The sequence below is a fragment of the Orcinus orca genome, chromosome 7, assembly GCF_937001465.1.
Source record: "Orcinus orca chromosome 7, mOrcOrc1.1, whole genome shotgun sequence".
Lineage (NCBI taxonomy): Eukaryota > Metazoa > Chordata > Mammalia > Artiodactyla > Delphinidae > Orcinus > Orcinus orca.
Genome location: NC_064565.1, coordinates 41797180 through 41818933, shown reverse-complemented (window position 1 = coordinate 41818933; position 21754 = coordinate 41797180). Strand labels below are relative to the sequence as shown.

Here is a 21754-nt window from a genome sequence, read left to right as displayed (position 1 = left end):
CCTTAACATTAATATGCAGGCATTCCTAAAACTTAAAATATAAAAATTTGACTCAGAAAAGTTAACGTAAAATAGGAACAGCAGGGCTTCCCTGGTGGCGCAGTGGTTGAGAGTCCGCCTGCCGATACACGGGACACGGGTTCGTGCCCCAGTCCGGGAAGATCCCACATGCCGCGGAGCGGCTGGGCCCATGAGCCATGGCCGCTGAGCCTGCACATCCGGAGCCTGTGCTCCGCAACGGGAGAGGCCACAACGGTGAGAGGCCCATGTACCGCAAAAAAAAAAAAAAAAAAAAAAGGAACAGCAAATAATTTTCTTTCACTGATATACATACTAAGCTACATTCCTTACATCTGTTAAGATCTGACATTTTAAATTATAACTCTAATATTCTAATTCTGAAACAAACGTTAAGAGTCTGTAATGCACTTCATATAATGTAGTGGAAAAAAGTTGATCTTATACAACTACAATACAATGACAGCAGTACACAGTAACACATACAGAAAACAAACAAAACGATTTTGTGACAAGGCAGCCAAAATTATGTGAATTACATGGAGCAAAGACTTGATTCAAAGCCTTTTTGTAAAAATAAAGGAAAAAAACCCCAAGTAGGTCTATCTCTTACCTTTGTGTACAGGGGTCGCAGGATTTAAAGCTGGAGAAGTAGCTACACGAGATGAACTGCCTTGAGGTGAAGCATTAGAATCAATGCTTATTGTGCTTTGAATCAGAGGCACACAGACCTATTGGGGTTTAAAAAGAGAAAGAGGTGGAGGGAACTGAATCTGTAAATATGTATAACTGTCCTATTTTTTTAAAGTCTTGCATAGGGGCTTCCCTGGTGGCGCAGTGGTTGAGAGTCCGCCTGCCGATGCAGGGGACACGGGTTCGTGCCCCAGTCCGGGAAGATCCCACATGCCACGGAGCGGCTGGGCCCTTGAGCCATGGCCGCTGGGCCTGCACGTCCGGAGCCTGTGCTCTGCAACGGGAGATGCCACAACAGTGAGAGGCCCGCGTACCGCAAAAAAAAAAAAAAAAGTCTTGCAGTTAAATATCCTTAAGAAGCGATCTCAATTGTTTTGATATGTTGAAATTTTATTGGCCTTTTTGATGCAGAGGGTAAAAACTGAAACTTGGAAAAGTGAAAATTTTTATTACAAATATATTTGCCCTAAATTTGTACTATCTATAAATTTCAACTCTACATTCCAGATGGAAAATTATACACATAAATAGCTTTTACAGCTTTTACAAATAACATCTACATGAGTTTTAATGCTATTGGTAGACAGACCATTTTAAACATTTTAAAAAACACCTTAAGAAAATATGAACTAAGACAACTCCAAGCTTATTTCTAAGATCATTCCAATACCTGTCAAATGTAGCCAATGAGTAGATAATGCCAAGGAATGGGTGGGACAACTGGGTAAGATCAGCCTACTAGGAACTTAAAATGGTAGAATTTGAAAAAATTATGACCCCAGTTACAAGTTACAATCAATGCCCAAGTTTAATCAGTTCATGCTCTATCAAGTTTAAAAACTTCAATGTATTAAGCAATTAAAAATTTAAAGAGAACTTGCTAAAAAAAATCCAATACTTGAGGAAGAACTGATAAACAGCAAGGTACGCAGGATACAAGAATGACATACAGAAATCTGCTGCATTTCTTTACACTAACATTGAAACATCAGAAAGTAAAAAAAAAAACCCCTTTTAAAATCACATCAAAAAATAAAATACTTGTACACCTGAAACTATCACAACATTGTTAATCAACTATACTCCAATATAAAATAAAAAAGTTAAAAAAAACCCCAAAAACTTAGGAATAAACCTAACCAAGGAGGTAAAAGTCCTATATGCCAAGAGCTATAAAACATTAATGATGATTTAAAGAAATGGAAAGATATCCCATGCCCTTGGATTGAAAGAACTAATATTGTTAAAGTGGCCATACTACCCAAAGCAATCTACAGATTTAGTGGGATCCCTATTAAATTACCCATGGCATTTTTTACAGAACTAGAATAATCTTAAAATTTATATGGAACCATAAAAGACCTAGAATTGCCAAAGCAATCCTGAGGAAAAAGAACAAAGCAGGAGGCATAACCCTCCCAGACTTCAGACTATACTACAAAGCTACGAAGTTATCAAAACAGCATGGTATTGGCACAAAAACAGACATATAGATCAATGGAACAGGATACAGAGTCCAGAAATAAACCCACACTTATGGTCAATTAATCTTCGACAAAGGAGTCAAGAATATACAATGGAGAAAAGATAGTCTCTTCAGCAAGTGGTGTTGGAAAAGTTGGACAGCCACAGGTAAATCAATGAAGTTATAACACTCCCTCACACCATACACAAAAATAAACTCAAAATAATTTAAAGACTTACATACAAGACATGACACCATAAAACTCCTAGAAGAGAACATAGGCAAAACACTCTCTGACATAAATTGTAGCAATGTTTTCTTAGGTCAGTCTCCCAAGGCAACAGAAATAAAAGCAAAAATAAACGAATGGGAGCTAATCAAACTTACAAGCTTCTGTATCATAAAGGAAACCATAAACAAAACGAAAAGACAACAAAGAATGGGAGTTTGGGATTAGCAGATGCAAACTATTATATATAGAAAGGATAAACAACAAGGTCCTACTGTATAGCACAAGGAACTATATTCAATATCCTGTACTAAATAATGGAAAATATGAAAAAGAATATATGTATATAACTGAATTACTTTGCTGTACATCAGAAACTAATACAACATGTAAATTGACTATACTTCAATAAAAAATAAATCAAAAAAAGATAAAAGGAGTTATCAGGACTACCCTTTTTTACTTAAACAAAAATAAGATTAAGCTTTCATGTTTAAATGCAGCAAGGATATCAAAATCTAAAGGAATCTGTAAAACTCACATGTAACAATAATGAAAAGCTACAATGGGATTAAATGATTGGTTATCACTATGTAGCCTGGAAAAAGGAGATACAAAAAATTAGAATTGATCCAACTCTGTGTAGCACATGATTTCTATTTCATTACGTAATGCTGACTCTACTCTCAATTATATTCTAAGTCACATGCAATTCCTTTAAAAAAAATCTTTCATGATGCCTCTAGAGTAAGAATATTTGCGTGTTACTGATTAAAAAGGTTTTAGATGCTCCATTTCAGATGACTGGAGAGTATCCTTTGAGGAAAATGAACTCAAGTTCTGTGTCTGGGTGAAAAAATCTTTTATATAACGTGCTCTGCTAACACAGCAAAAACAGCACTGAAAGATTAAATTGGTAAGAATCTAAGAACACATTAATTAAAAAAAAACACATAAAGTATTTTAATCAACACTTTAATGTTACCTGTTCAAAATTAGCAGGAAGATGAGGTCCTAGTCTCATCAATAAATACCACCAGACTTCTAGTTTTGTCAGCGCTAGAGTTTCTGTTCTCACATGGATAGAACTCAAAGGCTGCATTAACAACTTCAGTCTTTTTGCACTACATAGTATTTCTTAAAAAAAAAAAAAAAATTAGCACCCAGGTAAAAACATTAAAGAGGTAAAGATTAAACTTTAAGAATGATAGTATGCAACAGCCTACTATAGCAAGAGAATAGATTTAAAAAAAAATTTTTTAATTACCAGCTGTTCCTGTTCTACCCAAAATTTTCATCTTGACAAACTTTAGTACGACCAGGTCACAATACTTAAGGCTTATTTTAAAAAATAATAACTAATATTTATTAGATACTGTGTGCCAGGGGTGATTTTTCCACCATTTAGCAATGTCTGCAATATTTTTGGTTACAACTGAGAGGCAGGGATACGGAGACTGCTACTGGTATCTAGTGGGCTGCATCCAGGGATGCTGCTAAACTTCCTCTAACACACAGGGCAGTTCTCCACAACAAACTGTCCAGCCTAATAAACTAAAATGTTGAGAAACTCTTTCTAAGCTGCTTTAGTATTCTCATTATCCCCATTTTACAGATTAAAAAATAGAGGTATATTTTTACCTCAAAAAAAGTTGTCATTACCAGTAATTTATTTTATCAAACACTTTAACTGTTGGTGCAATTAATGAGATTTTGGAAATCTAAATATTCATTTAGATTTAGTTCTACTCTACATTAGCGATAATCAGATTGCTTAAATTCCACACAAACACTAAATACACTTTAAACAAAATATTTATACCTGAAGTGTTTACTACATCAGTGACGGGAGGATATATAAAATAATACAGTCTGTGCTAAATCAACTTATCAAAAAGACTTGAAAAGGATTGTGAAGCATCTGTCAAGTCATGTATTTGGTGGAATAACATTGATCAATGTTTCTTACAAGTATTCTGCCATTCAGCTTTCAATTAACATTTTTATAAGAAGAAAATGAAGTCAGACCACTGTGGAAACAAATCCTCTAATCCTTTCTGAATTCCTATCTATGAGAGGAGGAGAACACCAACAACTGCTGTGCAATACCCCATTCTCTTTTAGTTACAAGATCTGCTTTCACTCAGAACAGTGATGGGTATCTACTCTTTGACTACTTTATCTAGTTTCCCATTTAGCCATTCTCCCAATGAGATTTTTAAGTGGAACTGTATATGGAATTTCTGAAATGTTGTTTACAGATGGCTGACTCAGCTGCAAAGAAGCTCATTTTTGCCCCTTCTGCCTTCCCCTCCTTCCTGTAGTCTGCAATTAAGGCATACTGAAGATGACAACAGAAAAAGACAGGCATCTGATTCCTTAATGACTTCCTGGATCCATAATACCAGTCATAGACTCTCTAGCTCTTGACTTACTTCAAATGAGACAGCATTTTATTTACCTTCTTTAAGTCACTCCTATTTTACGCTTTAACACAACTATACATAATTCCACCAGATTTAATCCTGGATACCTCACACTGAGGTTCATAAACAATAACCAAAAAAAGGTGACATTTCCAATTAAAATCTGTGTCTGGCAATATTTTCAATAAAAGTAGTTGTAGTTAATGCAAATAGTTATTTACAAAACACATTTTAAAAGGGATTAATGGTCTTTGGCAAGGGAAAACATAGGATGAAATCAACATTATTTAGCAGATCTTGTAAACTATCAATTATACCTAAGATTAACTACCCAGTTAAGTAGGTACTCATACTGACCCACTTTTGGGCGAAATACTTTCGCACGTATATATATTAAGCACTTCCAGTGAACAATAAAAAGATAAGGGTAAGGCACATCAAAAGGAATCACTTCTACATATTAATGTTAGCCCACTATCAGGCGCTGTTCTAAAGATCCTGAAAAAAAGTTCCTCTGTCTCTGATACTTTGATTCCATAGCAATCAAAATTGTTTGCTATCATCTATTGGCTGTGTGACCTTTGATAAACTACTTAATCTTCTGAAAATAGCGATAATGCTTACCATCTAAGGTCTACTGTGATGATTAAATAAGAAGTATGTAAAATGCTCAACTAAGTGCTGGAATTCACTAAGAAAGCCACAAACAGCATCTGTCACTTTGTTCAGTTTTTGAAATAGTGTAAAATAAACTTTATATCTGTGATTTTCAATAATGCCTGGCCTTTGAATTCTACTTTTAGCCACAAGTTTATTCCCCTAAAATAATATTCAATGATAGGTAAATATTCGATATAAAGCGCCCCCCCAAAAATATCAGAAGAGCTTTGTTTTTCATCTTAAGCCATAAAAAATCGAATTTTTAAATATTACTTACCTGGATTTAAAGCAAAATTATCTATTAAACTCTTCCAAGCAATAAAAGCTATTTTTTTAATCATGGGTGCTCCACTACGAAATCCCAGTTCTTCTAGCTGTAATAGAGAATTGATGAAACTCCCACTTCGATGCAAGGTCTAAAAAAGAAGAATCATTAAGAAGTTACTTACCTGCCTGAAACAATATATAGGCACTATCATCATTCATTTATCTAACTCACCCAGTGTTAACTATGTAAAATCTAAGGAATTTAAACTTTTTAAAGTACTGAATTTTGTATGCAAAATTCTGCATCACAAAATATAAAGCTCCATGAAATAGGTAATGCATAATACACATTTCTAAAACGTTAGAGAATATCAGAAATGTGATAAATCCAAAATTTTACCAACATATTAAAAAAAGTATTCATATGAAAAAATCAATATTAAAGAAAAATAAGAAATTCAAACTAATAATCTTTTCAAATACACTGAAACAGGCAGGAAAAACAGTTAAGTAAAAGATGGATAAATGACAAGTAAACAATGCATCCCAAGAAAATATACACAAAAAGAACTTTAATAGTCATAAGTGACTGTAGTCCACACATAATCTGAACAGAATATAAATGTAACAAAAACAACTGGCTTAGAAATTCACAAAAATCCACAAGAAAGCTACTAGAGCCAATAAAATCATTTCAGCAATGTTGCAGAGTACAAGACCAACACACAAAAATCAGTTGTGGTTCTATACAACAGCAATGAGTGATCTAAAAAGGAAATCAGGAAAGCAATTCCATTTACAATAGCACCTAAAAGAGTTAAACACTTAGAAATAAATCTAATCAGAGGTGAAAGACTTTTAAACTAAAACCTACACAGTATATTTGAAAAGGCCTAAATAAATGGAAAACCATCCGGTGTTCATGAATAGGAAGATTTAATATCATTAAAATGTCAATACTACCCAAAGCAATCTACAAATTCCACACAATCTCTATCAAAATTCCAAAGGCCTTTTTCACTGAAAAATAAAAGCTGATCTTCAAAAGTTCATTATGGAATTGCAAAGAGCCCCAAATAGCCAAAACAATTGTGAAAAAAAAATTATAAAGTTGGAAGACTCACTTCCTTGACTTCCAAACCTACTGCAACAGTACAGTAATTAAAGCATATGGTAATAGCATAAGGAGAAACGTAACAGACCAATGGAATAGAGATCCCAAAAATACTCTCACATACACTGTCAACTGATTTTCAACAAGAGTGCAAAGACCACTCAACAAAAAACAGTCTTTTTAACAAATGGTGTTTGGAAAATTGAGTATCCACATGCAAAAAAATGAAGCTGGACCCGACCCTTGCCTTACACCATATATTAAAATAAACTCGAAATGGATCAAAGATCAAAATTTATGAATTAGCAAATCCAGAGAAAAAGCAGAATGGAGGTTATGAGAGGCTGCAGAGGGAGGGGCAGAGGGAGTCAATGTTTATGTAACATGTATAGTTTTTGTTGGGGATGATGAAAAAGTTCTGGGTGTAGACACTGGTGATGTTTACACAACTGTAAATGCTTTTAGTGCCACTGAACTGTATACTTAGGATGATTATGATAAATGTTATGTTTATTTACCACAATAAAGAAAATCACAACTCCACCCCCTCAAAAAAACCTGGCTTAAAGATAGAACATACAGTTGATTCTCATTATTCACCATAGTTATGTTCTATAAAGTTGCCTTGACACTGTATTAGCAAATACTGAGCCATGGCTTGTAGGGAAAATGCAGGGTTAGGTTCCTGCAAGCCTCTGATCACATTTTCATCGACCATTTGACACACAACCTTGTTTTATGTTTGTTTTGGTTTAAAGACATCTTGTTGATTCACTAACATTGAACTCACAGCAGACAGCACTGTAACTCACACCTGAACAGTCTATCTAGCACATGTATTTCCCCCTTAAGGCACATCATAGCCTTCCGCTGCTTAGCAACCACAGACAGCACTTCAGCACTACATTTTGGGGCCATTTAAAACTGAAATCACCAAGAAAAAGCATGAAACGTGAAAAATGTGGCATTAAATGGATCATGAAATGGACATTTGTTTAAAGGACATTAAGAATTGAAGCAAAAAGGCAGAACGTAACCTTGCTCAACCTCAGGTGGGAACATGCATGCTGCAGGACTCAAATTTTTTGCCACTACACGTGCCTACAATTGACTGCAAAAGCAGCACAAATACTGATGTTGGGTTAAATAAATTTTAGTAATTTTCATATACGGCATGCATGAATAATGAGGATCAACTGTACTATGGAAAGTTAAGAAATTAAAGGGTCTGGCATGTAAAAACTGTTCATTAACTGTGTACTTACCTTCCCAAGCAGTTTGACAAACAAAGGCCATAATTTTAACACGTAAGTCTCATTTTTACTCATAAATAGCTTCTGGAGTTCCGAAAGTAATTTCTAAAAACCAAAGCAAAAATATTTACCAAAGACTCTTGGAAAGAAAAAGAATGCAGTATTAAATTGATCTCAGCAAAGTAACTTTTCCCAGGTTTTATCAGGAAAACTTTCACATATATAGCAAAGCTGATGGAGTTTTACAGTAAATATCCAAGTATAAATACCACTAACATTTTACTATGCTTGTCGTATCACATATCTGGCCATTCTTCCATCCATCAACAGTTTTTTTCCCTACCAATATACTTTCCCCTAAAAACTTCAGCTTGCTTATCATCAGAGTTCAAATGATAATGCTTTAACCACTCACTCTATCTTTAAAAATTAATAGCTTCATGGGTAACACATCTGAGAAAATTTAAGTTCAAATTTATTAAGAATTTTATACAGTGGACCCCTGGACAATGTGAATTTTAACTGTGCGTTCTACTTATACTCAGATATTTTTCAGTAGTAAATACTACAGTACTGCACAGTCCGTGGTTGGTTGAATCCAAGGATGCAGAGGAACCATGACTACAGAGGGCCGACTATGAATTATACAAGGATTAAACTCAAGTTGTTCAAGGGTTGACTGTATACGCTCTTAAGAAATAAATTTATCAATTAAAAAAACTTACAAAGACACTGGCATCACTTTTAGACTCCAAACCTTACCATGAGGCATCCTGAATTTTAAAAAATAAACAAAACCCCAGGTTTTAGAATCTGGACATCTCCACCACCTCCTGGATTACTGTAATGTCTCCCAACTAGTCTCCCTGCTCCTACGTAGAGTTTTTTTTTCTCAACGCAAACTGATCCCTTTAAAACCAAAGTATGCATATCACTTGTAGACTCAAAAGCTTCAAATACGGTTTTCAATATAACCCAGAGTAAAAACCAAATGCCTTACAATGGCCCCCGAGGTCCTATGTGATTTGGCCCTGTTTCTGGTATCATCTCCTCCTCCTCTCATCCTCATCGCTCTATCCTACTGCCCAGTGTTCGCTGAACACAACCAAGTACTCATATCAGAGCAAGGCCTTTTGCGCTCATGGTTCCTCCTGCCTCAAATGAGCTTACTGCATATTATTCAGGTAGCTAACTCCTATATCGCCTTCAAATCACCTTTCAAATAACCTATTCTTTTTCCTTCCCTGACCACCTCACCCTTCCTCTCCGATGGCACTTTCCATCCAGTCCTTGCTGTTTTCCATTAATGCTCTTTACTAAATATACTATATACTTTATTATCTCTCCCACTAGAAAATAAGCTCCACAAGTTGCTTTTGTTCACTGCTATACACACAGTACCTAAAACAATGTCCAGTATATAACAGGTGCTCAATAAATATGAGAAAGGTTGAAAAACCTAAAACCTGGGGTAAGTAATAACTTTAGGAAACTGTACACACTAGATGCACTTGTGTGCATTAAATTTGTATCTACTGGGATTATGCTATATCAATCCAGATAGCGATGAATCAGTTAATGTTCTCCCTTTTCCAAAAATGCAATTTCTTGCAATCACCATTCGTTGGGGATGGGGTAAAATGCCTGGATTGTAATAACACTGAATAGACAGCTCCCTTCCTTACTATAATATAGGATCAGTGTGACTACATTAACTTAAACAATTCTTTGTATTAATTCAAAGAGGAACTTCCTAGATCATAGAGCAATTACACCAATATGAGCCCTCAGCTTGGTGCAAAACCTTACAATGCAGTATCCAAAAAATCCTTCAAGTATTACTTACGGTAGTCATAAGCTGCTCTGTGATAGATGCTATTTCTTGTTGTTTCTGAAGTAACAACGGCATTCCCATCTCTAGAGCAGTAGCTCCCCGCAAATGTACCTTTTGGGCCGAATGAACCACTAATGGTATGACCAATTTTGCCCATCTAATTGACTCTTCTCCCATTTGAATTGGGGCTTGTTCAATTAGCCTGTGTAGAGAAATCAATGACTAAATTAGTTTGACCTCACCTTTTACGTCTAAAGTACCAGGAAAATATACAGTACACAAGTATGCAGAAATATGCATAGTATGGTCCAACTGTTTTACAATACTATATACACATATATACACACACAAAAATACATCTAATTTTTAATTGCTAATTTGTAGACTTCCCTATTATTTTAATAAACTTTTCAAATAAGGAGAACGTATCATCTTTCCTTCAGATTAAAAAAATGTAAATACTAATTATTTTTACAGAATTAAGTTCAATATTCTTATAACACAGGACAGCAAAGAACCATGATACACTGTGAACATCTATCAGGGCATCAGAACACTAAGTAGTTAAAACATAGAGCTCAACAACTAAAGAAAACTTTCAAAGAATGAAAAACAAGTTAAGGCAAAGCATATCAACGGTTCATGCTGTCAGCACATCCATTATGAAAAGCAAGGATGTGTAGGAAGAAGACGGGATTTTCCTGTTCCCCTCATCTGCTGCTAGGAATTATTTAATGCTTTCCTAAATGCCTGTTACAGCTCACGTAAAAGTCTGTATTATTTTTTAAACTCTTGCAAAAGCTTTAACAGAAATAATTTTTAAAACCAGAAGTGTGTTAGCAGCAGCAGCAGAACCAAGGCTGTATTTTAAGGACTGTCTCAGTAAAAATAAAGAAACCTAGTAACTTATGCACATCTACTTCCTTCTTCCTGTTACTTGCTTTTAGTCTAGAAGACATTTCCTTCTTTTAATATTTAACTCAAATTCAAGTCCCATAAGACTACTCCTTAAAGTAAATTCTAAATTTACTGAAACTGTTCTTCTAAATTCCATAGCATACAAACTCATACCTTATGATGACATTTAATGCTTCATAATCCACAACAGCAGAATGCATCTCTCCTCTATTAAAGACTATTTCTAATGAATCAATTATACTCGATACCTGAAAGACAGAACCAAATAAATACAAATCGAATAAGTCTGAAGTTTTTAACTGGCATGTGGTTAAGAAGACATATACAAAAACTATACTCACTACTTTGCCAACAACTTCAGTGGGAAACGTCTGTTTGGATATCACCCAAAGTGCCCTAGTACGTACATTTTTATCTGAATTCTTAACAATATCATTCAGTTTTGAAAGCAGTTCTTGAATATTTGTCTCTGAAAAATAAGCAGTTTTAATTATGTGGAATCATTCACATCCTTTAAAATCTCTAACAGAAAAACAGAGAAAAATCCTGTTCCCTTCAGTGTCAAAAAGTTAAATGCATATCCAGAGAAAAGGACCAGAGAACCAATGCTGATATCAAACTTCTTCCCAAAACACAAAACTCAGGTCAGAGGGAAGGTATTCTCAGAGAAAACAGATAGTAGCCTCTAAATCAGATATTTTTCAACTAAAATATTTCTATAAGGTCTTATTATTAGGTATGAACATACAAGTCAATTTTTGGCAAGACATTATGAATCCTTTATCTCTGGTCCAAAATGAACAACTCCTACTTTAGATTGCTAACATTTCTATATATAAAAAAAGCAGAAACTTTTTCCTCAGAAAAAAAAAGATGGTAACAACTTTCTGATATCCTTAATCCCTATTCCTAATTTCCCCTCTCTAAAGATCACCTCCCAGGTTTCCTTTACCATGACAAGCTACTTACAGAACGATAATTAAGATCACAATCCTCCCCTGATATCCATGGGAAACTGGTTCTAGGATCCCCTCTCAGGAATATCAAAATCCAAGAGATGCTCATGTCCCTTATGCCTTCCACATCCGTGGGTTCTGCATCCAAGGATACAGAGGTCCAAGGATGCTTGAAAACTCAGAAAAGCATCAGATCCTGTGCTTTCATTACCACTTTTAGCTCCAAATTATCTCATTTACCACTAGGTGAAAGAACTTTTCAAATTACAGCATGTTCCTTAACACATGCTTGTGTAAAATAAATGACCATCTAACTTCCAAAATTAATTCCATCTAATTATAAACTTCCAAAGCAGGTGTGTTTTTATAAAGGACAAGGTTCAGTTTTTGCAACAATTATTTTTAAATAGGCTTATTTTATTTTCTTTTACAGCAAACCTTATGGTAACAAAGTCAGAACTATATCTAAGGAAAAGAAACCTTCCAACAATGATATAACCTAAACACTTTCTCAGAAGCAAATCCTAAACTACAGGTTATGAAACTAATAGAGAGGTAACAGTACTTTTAACAGTATCAAACTATAAACTCTAAAAATACTATATCACAATAAATTTACCTGATAATCCAGAGGTAATTTTCGGATTATATAAGCAAAACCCCAAGGCCTGCAGAGCAGCACTACTGAGCTCTGAGTTTTGACTGGCAATGTGAGTCTTCGAAAACAAAATAACATTTGTTACAAACAAGTACAACTGTAAATTAATTTTTAGACAGCAAAAGTTGATTAAAAACAAAATTACATTTTAATTCCAACAATCAACTGATCTTTGAGAGCAGATTAAAAAGGATTAAGATCAGGAGGCCATGGATACACCTTGGCAAAGAAAGAAGGAAACTAGGTAGAGATCAGCTAAATAAAGAATATTTTTCTTAAAAGGAAAAGAATATCTCCACACATCTGAAAGCAAAAAAAAAAAAAAAGCTAACAAATGGAAGATGCTGAAGACACTAGACAGGAAACAAAGAGTAGGAGCAAAACCCTTCCACAAAAAGAAAGCAAGACTCAAAGGCAAAAGCTGACATATTAGCTATGGAGTGGAGCAACACCTCTAACAGAGAGGGAAGGAGCTGGAATGTAACATTTACTAAGTAGCTAAAGTGCTAGGACCTTTAAACATTATTTAGCTAGGACCTTTAAACATTATCTCAATACTTCACAGACAGGAGAATTTGAGTCCATAACCATCTGGAATTCAAAGCCCAATGCATATTCTGTATGTAAAAGTTATAAAATCCCAAACCTGTCCAAGGGAGTCTTGCTCCAACCCTACATTTACTTGTAACCCTGCATTCTTGGTACCATTTCCCATTCCAAAGTGATTTATCTTCAAATCCCCCCATTTCTCTGAATCCAATATCCAAGGAATGAATCCTCGACTATCTGCTACTCTTGACAGAGAAGAATGGTAAATGTTAGCAGTCAAATATAAGAAGAGACACTTCCTTGGAGCACCCCTTTCATAATTAATCAAACCAAACATCCAAAATACTACACCCTGAGATACAAAGTCTTAAACACTTAAGACGATGAGAGCTACTACTATATCTCCTAGATAGTAGCTAATATGTGTGTGATCAACTTTTGATTTTCCTATTAACCACCCACATGCTTCTAAATAATTAGGCATTTTAGTTACAAACCCTATTTACAAACAATGCAACTTGACTCAAAACGCATACAAATGAGTTTCTGATCCTACATGCTTTCAAATACCAAATACATTATGCATGTCTTCATCACAACAAATACACTATAAGAATGTGGAAAATGACAATGAAGAAAAATGGGACAATAAATAATACCATTAATATTGTTTATACTATTAACAAGTCTTGACCTACTACACAATAAAGTTCTTGCTTACATGAACAAAAACCACTGATGACTATAACAGGAATATTTAAGAGTAGGCATGGTAGTACCCCCAATGCCTCAACATTTGGCCCGAAATCATGGTAAAATGTATAATGAACATCTTGACAGAATACTTCCGTTTAAAAGCACAAAAACAGGGTCACAAAAATAACTCAAAGGGACTTTGGAGATTTAGTTCAACCTCTTTATTCTAAAAACAAGGAAATTAAGTTACGTGTTAAGGAAAGTCAAGTCACAAAGGCACAGTATACTCAAGTGACGACAAGAGTACAGGTCCTCAGTTTGATGTTAAAATACACAACCTCCCTATAAACAAGCAAACAAGATAACCATAAGCGGTTTTTTAACTAAGCAAGAGTGGCAAAAACTAAGCGTGAGTGAAGATAAAAAAATGAATGTTACCCACGCAAGTAGACCAATGACAAAACAACAGATTCATTTTATTTAAAAGTACATTGCTACAAAAGGAGAAAAAAAACAGATTAAATAATCTCTGATCACTGCTTTCCTATTAAGAGTGCAAGTTTTGGATTCAAGTGGCCACAGCCGACTTTAGGCACATGAAACTAATATCTTCTGCAAAGTGGGGATTAAAGACTAGCCTCACCGGGGCAGGGAGGATTAAGTGAGAGAAAACAAGATAATTAAGATAGCACCTGATACAGCACCTGATACACTGTAAGTCCTCAAATAGTACTATAATAACCCTGCTGTTATTTCATTTTAGACTCAAAGTTTTTGAATTAATTGGCAAAACCTGTTTTCCCCACAAAGTAAAAACTATTTACAACAAATATACATACATACCTTTAAAACTCTGAATAGCTGAGGAAGTTTCTTCTCAACTTCTATAATGATTTCTTTTCCATCTTCTCCAGTCATACGACTTCAGAAAAGCAGAAAGAACACAAATTTATGCAAACAGCAGACACAAAAATGAACTATGAAATACCTGCATAATCTTTTTAAACATTGTTAGAACACGGGCAAATTAATTGACCCAGTGCTTAAGATGCTTAAGAACATATAAGAATACAAATACGAAGAAACCCTCAGAATAACTTGTGCATCCACACTGTACACAGGTTTTGACAGCTTCCCTATGTGAAGAGGGAACAGGGAAATCTACCCCTAGTTAAAAACTAAGAAACTTACTAAATCTTTAAAGCTTTGTACCAGTTGTTACCCTTTCCTTGCAGTTTCCAAACTACATTTAACTCAGAAAAACATGGTCTGCAGGGGAAAAAAAAAACGTGGGAAACATTTGCGATTAAAAGAGAACTCGGTTTACTGCTCTCTATTAAAAAACCAATTGTGGGTTCCCCCACTGTCCCGAAACACAGGTGGCTCACGCTGAAAAACCATTACTCCAGCACGCTCCCTTCCAACCAAACTTTTCTTAACCCTTCGCTTGCAAGACACACGTGCAGGATTCCTCATTCAAAACTTGCACCTTAAGGGCAGCAGCACCCGCAGCCGGGAACGTCACCTAGCACACCGCACCCCGGCGTCCCCGCAGCTGCCAGACTTACAGAATACACAAACTCGCTTCGCGTGCCCCACCCGGACTATCTCCTCCCCAAGACCCGCCAGGGTGCCCCACCCCATACCCCCAGCAGGCCTCACCTGGTCAGAGTCAGGTAAGCGTCGGTCTGCTCTCCATGGGAGGCGGAAGGGTCTTCCAAAGTCTCCAACAGCGGCACGAAGGGGCTGTGGCCCGGGGCCGTCATGTCGGCCCCTCCCTGAAGCCCGGACCGGAAGAGGAGACAATCCAGTGACCGATGGAAACAGCTCCGCGACGGCCCCGCGTGAGTCCAGGCCCCAGCCCCGCGCGCCCGGCTCCGCGTGAGTCCGGGACCCAGCCCCGCGCGCCCGCCCCCGCCCTCCCAGAGCCACCGCGTCCACGCCCCGGGCCCCTCGCGCACAAACCCAAGCTCCGAACCTCCGCCTGCGCGCCGCAACACGCTCCCAGGCCCACGCCGCGCTCCGCCCAAGGCCCGCTCCCGCCACCAGTTTCCCGGGCAGCTTTCAACAGCGGGAGGAGACCGGCGCGGCGGCGGGAGAAGCCCGGGGAGCGAGGCGTCTCACCGCGAGGGGGCGGAGGTTGCGCCAGGCTGACGGTTCCCCGCTGCCTATCACTGTGACCCCGATATTCACCCCCACGTACGAAGATAGGCCTGCGTCCTCTCCGCTGCTGCCCTGCAGCACCCGGACGCAGCCCGACCTCGACTTTCCCGGCTCCGACTGTTTACTCACGCGTGCGGCCCGCTCCCTCCTAGACCAAGATGGCGGCGGGGGCGGGCCCCGGAGCGCGCGGGAGTAGGACAGGCCTGGCGGGAGAGGCTCGAGCCAATCCAACAGGCAGCGGCGCGCCGGAGTCATCGATCGCCTCTCTTCCCTGCCTGCTGCCCCGCCCTGCCCCTCAGGTCACCTTTCAGGTGGGGGTGTTTTGGCCCGTATTTAACCCGCGAGGGACTTGAAATTCAAAATGTAAGTGAATCGCCCAAGTTTACCAGACTAAATTTAGTGCGTCTTCAAACTGCAAGTCCAGTACTTCTTGAAGTATTAGCAACAAATCATTTAGCAACAGGAGATAACTGTACTGTGATGTTTAAGAGCTGCGTTTAGATTGGTCTAGATTCCAACCCTAGTTCCGTGTGACCTTAGCAAGTTAGTCAACCTTTTTATGCCTCAACTTCCTCCTCTGTAAAATAGGGATGATAATAGTACCTACTTCAGGTTCAGGTGAAAGCTAACTGAAAAAAGTTTGGAGAGTCCAGAGGCTCTCAAGTTCTAAGTATACATAACAATGACCTGGGGATATTCATGATTAAACTGCTGGCTTCTGGGCCCCGCCCTTAGACATTGTGATTCCGTAGGTTTAGGATCTGCATTCTTTTAATTGGCCTCAGGTGTTGAAGGGTGGGACTTGGCTAACAGTTAACACTTGGAGAAACTACAGTATACCCGTTTTGTTTTTTGTTGTTGTTTGTTTTTCAGAGAACTTTAATGCAGAAAATACACGAAAAGATTTGTATAAAATTTCTGGTGTTTTGAACGAATTGGAAATTGAGTACTCATAGGGAACAAGTTTTCCATCAGTTGTATACGTGTGACTTAATTCATAACAATGATTGCGATAACTATTTACTCTATGAAAATCTGATTATGGTTAATACGGAAAGATACAGATTGAATCTTGTCCAATTAGATTGGAGGGCACTGGACTTTTAGGCAGATAAAACCTTGCACCTCTCAAAATGCACTTGCCGCCCGTGGGCCTAACACGCGGTGCTAATGAAGTTCGTGGCAAATGACAAGTAAAGCAAGCGAGCGATAACGAAAGTATTAGGACCAAAATTATGCTGTTATGTTTTTTTCAGTATCTAATGTGCATGACTCTGAGTGAAGACAACAAAGTGAACAGGAACGCTGAATAATCCCCTCCTAAATGGCCTGTAAAAGTCCTTTGAAATTGTCAGAAGAAAATAATACATACAGTATACCCTTAATGAAATAATACAGTATACCCTTAATGAAATAATACAGTATACCCTTAATGAAATAATACAGTATACCCTTAATGAAATAATACAGTATACCCTTAATGAAAGTCAATTCTTACCTTTTTATAGACCTCTGAGCAATTTCCACAGCACACAGAATTGTATCAACTTTAAACCAGGCATTTAAGGCCCAACAGCAACTGTTCCTTCCACTCTGGCCTCACAGGTTCCAGGCACCTGGCTTGAGCCTCTACTTATCCACACACAGTACAACTGCTCATCCACACAGTTCCAGAATTCAGGCTGTGGTTTGCCCGCCTCTGTGTTATCTGCATCTAGCAAAATGTCTGCGAAACCAAGCACTCAACACAGAACATGTATCAAATAAAAAGATGAAGGAAGAGAGGGAAGGAGACCTGCAAGTTTTTGTTTGTTTTTCCAGAGCCTACCTCTGGAAATTAAAGACTCAAGAAATGGTGAAAAGCTGTGTCTGGGTGAGGTGTAGAGACACTGTAGAAGTAATGGCAGACACAGCTTTTTAGTTCAGCCTGATAACGAGTTCTTTAACCTTTGGAGGGGAATTTGCTCCTCATTTTCTGGACTTTGGCAAGACAATACTTAAGAAGGTAAAGAGGTTATTAGACAATGAATGAAATACATGGAGAAGTTTGCAACATTGAGATTTCAGTATAGTGGAGCTGTTGTGTTGGAAAGTGAGAGAGGATCTTGAAACCCTATTATTTTTTATGGTAGCTACGAGATAAGTGGAAAGAACATTGTTTGCCTTTAGACAAGTACCTCCACTCAATCCTTGTGTGCCTTACCTGTCTTTACTCTTCTTTCTAGCACTTATCACAATCTGATATTACATCGTATATCTATTTTTTATTGTCTGCCTCTCCCCACTGGAATGTAAATTCCTTGTGTATAGGGCCTTTGTTCTATTCTTTTTTTTTTTTTTTTCCGAATTTCTCATTTTAGAGAAGAGGTTGGGGTGGTCATCTTGCTCCTCTTTCAAATGTGTAGAACAGTGATCTTCCTAAAATGTTATGTAATATTTTATCATTGTCACTCCCATGCCTGAGATTCTTTAGCAGTTCCCATCAATCAGGATGAATTTCAAAACTCTTGGCATAACATGCAAGCCTATTATTATTGGGCCACTGCTTCACCTCCAGCCTGACCCCCACTTAAGCCAGGTTCTGAACAGTCTGCCGGGATCTCTAACTTTTCTATGTCTTTGAAGGTCTATGTTGTTCCTTGTGTTTAGAATATTAAGTCGATTTTTCAAGTGTGATAAATGAGTCAACTAAAATCACACCTTTTAATGAAATCCTTCCCTCATCTACTCTGTCCCAATGGAGAATTAAATGTTTTTGCCTCCATGCTGACATAGTGCTTTGTACATAGACCTGTTAAAGTGAGTAGCCCATTGATTTGGTTTTGTGCATTTGCAGTGGCAGAGTTGAGGGTTAGCCTGAGGGAAATTAGTTCCAGCCATTATCTCAATCAGAGCCCCTTCCCTGTTCTTTAGTATTTTCTGATCTAAGGTACTAAGAGATTATAAAGTCTAGACAAATCTCATTCACCACCTAGACCCTTCTCCAGACACCCTTCCAACCGGATTGCTACTCCCAAGCTTCTCTTTTATAGGAATTCTGAAGCCACCACCATGGACCTGCTCCCACTGAGCAATAAATTTGTACTACCTGACACTCAATGAATATTTTGAGTTAATTTGTTGATTTGTCCATGCATTAATTCATCCATCCTTTCATATATTCACTCAACTAATATCTATCTGCTTTGCCTCTCCCAATCCTATATCTTTGTTTCTCCTCAGAACATCTCCCTCAGGATGAAAAGTTTTGCAACCTCAGTCCCATATTCCTGCCTAATTTCCCCATTCTTGTCTTTAATCACACATTTTTCAACAAAGATCAAGCATATAATCTCATATCTATCAATGACTCCTTTCTCCTACTTGCCCCAGTGGTCCTAATAATTCTTCTTACCTCATAATTCTTAGATCTGTCCAACTAGGATCCCAGTTTATGGCCTAAACATGTAATTTCAGGATTATAATATTGCTTTTTTTTTTAACTGTTTTTACTGAGTGCTAGATGTTTTAATAGATGATCTCATTTATTCCTCACAATGGTTCTAAGATGAAGTACTTTTCCTGGATTTACAAGTAAGCAATGTGAAGCTTAAAGAGTAAACTAGGGAACTTTACTGTAGTCATGTGTAACCCAAAACTAATCTATTTAAGCTGCATTCATTCATCAACATTTAATGAGCTCTGCCCTGTGGGGTATGGTTTTCATTGGTAGATTTATTCTTGAACATTGTAAGAAAAATTCAATATAAAGAGTCCTATGAAAACTCACTATTTACTATAGTTAATCATTTAGTAAAATAAAGTATCCATCTGTAATCCAAATTACTAAAGTTAATGCAGTGCACCTAGTTTTGGAGTCAAATTGGTGAGGATTGAAATACTGCTTTGCCACTGTGCAACTTAAGATCTGCCCCCAAAATGCTTAACTTTGCCGTGTCTTCATCAGTAAGATGAGAAGAAAAACACCAACATCAAAGTCCAGTAAATGATAAATATTATTACCTAGTGCCTAGCACAAATGCTGGCACATAGTAGGTCTTTAATTGGTGTTTATTACATGAATACATGAATACATTACATTAATTGAAAAATCACATGGTTTCTTTTTTTTTTTCTGAAATACATGAGCTAATTTAAAGTTTGTCATTTAAAAATTGTGGGGTATGAGGGTTCTGAGAGACATTTGAAACATTACCCAACATGATAACTATTTCACTGGATTCATTTAAAGAAAGGCAGTCTTTGAGATTGTTTTAGCTTTTTAGTCCTGTGTTGCTAAAAGATCCCATGATGGACTTTTCAGCAGTTAATAGATGGTAAAAGAAAAATTTTTTAAGGATTATTTCATCCCATCATTAGTTCAGATACAATAAAAATATATAGCTAATAACATACCCCAGGACCCTCACGAAATCTACTACCTTTGCACTCAGACCTACTCCACAAAATTATACAATTGTATTAACTAAGAGGTGCTTTTAATCCTTTAACAGACCAAAGGCTTTATCTGTACATATAGTTACATGCTTTCCAGTGAGCTGTGCAGAGCTCCTACCATTTAGGACCAAGCCAACTCCTTTTCGGATGAGAAAATTGAGCCCCTTCAAGTTAAAATGAAAAGAGAGGGGCAACATAGTATAACAGAGGCTGATTGCTAAGGTTTGAATCCTGACCCTACAACTTCTTAGCTGTGTGACTGGCAAGCCACTCAACCTCTGTGCCTCAGTTTCCTTTGCTGCAAAATGAGAGTAATTGTACTTGCCTCATGGGCTTGTGAGGTATATGTAAGTTAATATCAATTCATGGAAACTGCTTAAACAATGAGTGTGTACATACTATAAATATTCAGAAAATGTTAGCCATAGAAACATTGGTTTCTCAGGTTTAAGTAAAACAACATGTTATAAAACCATGAATACTTCCCATCCCCTCCAAAAAAAACCACCACTTTTTCACTGAAATGGGTTTCCTAGCCCACATTAAAAGTATGAGACTACAGTCCATCAGCAATAATTTAATGTTATATTTCTCAAAGTGTGGTTCCAAGATCACTGCATCAGAATCACCGGAAATCTTCTCTATATGCAAATATCTGGTCTATACCTCTCAGACCTACTGAATCAGAAGTTCTTAGACAAGTCCAATAATCTGCATTTTTAATATGCACCTGAATGATTCTTTTCAATACCAAAGTCTGAGATTCCTACTGTGTTCAAGGCACAAGTTTTCTTTAACTTTTGTAGGACAGCTCTTAACTATTATTTGTAATTGGAATATAAAAATCTATTTTTGAAAAAACCCACCCATGTATGGCAGAAATTATTTGCCTATATTTCAAAGCAGATTCATGGAGAGAAAACAAGTCTTTAGAAGCTCAAAGCTACAAAGATAATTGAAACTGACAGCCTTGAGGAGCCAAAAGGGATAGTGACTGATTGTTATGCTTTAGGCCTTTTTGGAGAAAGAACATAATCACAAATTTAGAAAATTAATCCAGTTCAAATTCATCACCAGGGCTACTCATGGGCATGATTAAATGCTCTACTTTTCTTGATCACTGGATTAAGGAAATTTTTCTTAAACTGCCTATTCTAGTAAGCTAATATAACTGAAAAATTTAAATCCTCGAAGTGTACTATGGATAAAACAGAATTTTGACCTAAATTTGTAAGCTTCATTGTCAGCCCTCATATGATACTGGTAGAAATGTAAATTGGTACAATCTCTTGGAAGGACAATTTGCAGTATTTATCAAAATTACAAATTTCCAGAGTTTTTGATGCAAAAATTCTACTTCTAAGCGATTATCCTACAAATATGCTCATTCATAAACAAAATAAAGTTTGGAGACATTT

At 37.0% G+C, this 21754-nt stretch overlaps 1 protein-coding gene across 1 annotated transcript in view; it reads right to left on the bottom strand.

Annotated features, from left to right (window-relative positions):
• The window catches only part of RIF1 (replication timing regulatory factor 1), a 66503-nt gene extending 50304 nt beyond the window's left edge, over positions 1-16199 (bottom strand). Inside the window, exons 1-11 of the mRNA XM_049712483.1 lie at positions 15930-16199; positions 15399-15514; positions 14580-14658; positions 12453-12549; positions 11219-11346; positions 11031-11125; positions 9972-10161; positions 8138-8230; positions 5769-5907; positions 3391-3542; positions 632-749 (exon numbers count right to left, since the gene is read on the bottom strand). Coding sequence (XP_049568440.1) covers positions 632-749; positions 3391-3542; positions 5769-5907; positions 8138-8230; positions 9972-10161; positions 11031-11125; positions 11219-11346; positions 12453-12549; positions 14580-14658; positions 15399-15514; positions 15930-16154 — 1432 coding nt within the window. The 5' untranslated portion in view covers positions 16155-16199. The remainder of the gene's footprint in view (positions 1-631; positions 750-3390; positions 3543-5768; positions 5908-8137; positions 8231-9971; positions 10162-11030; positions 11126-11218; positions 11347-12452; positions 12550-14579; positions 14659-15398; positions 15515-15929) is intronic.
• Positions 16200-21754: the final 5555 nt, after the last annotated feature.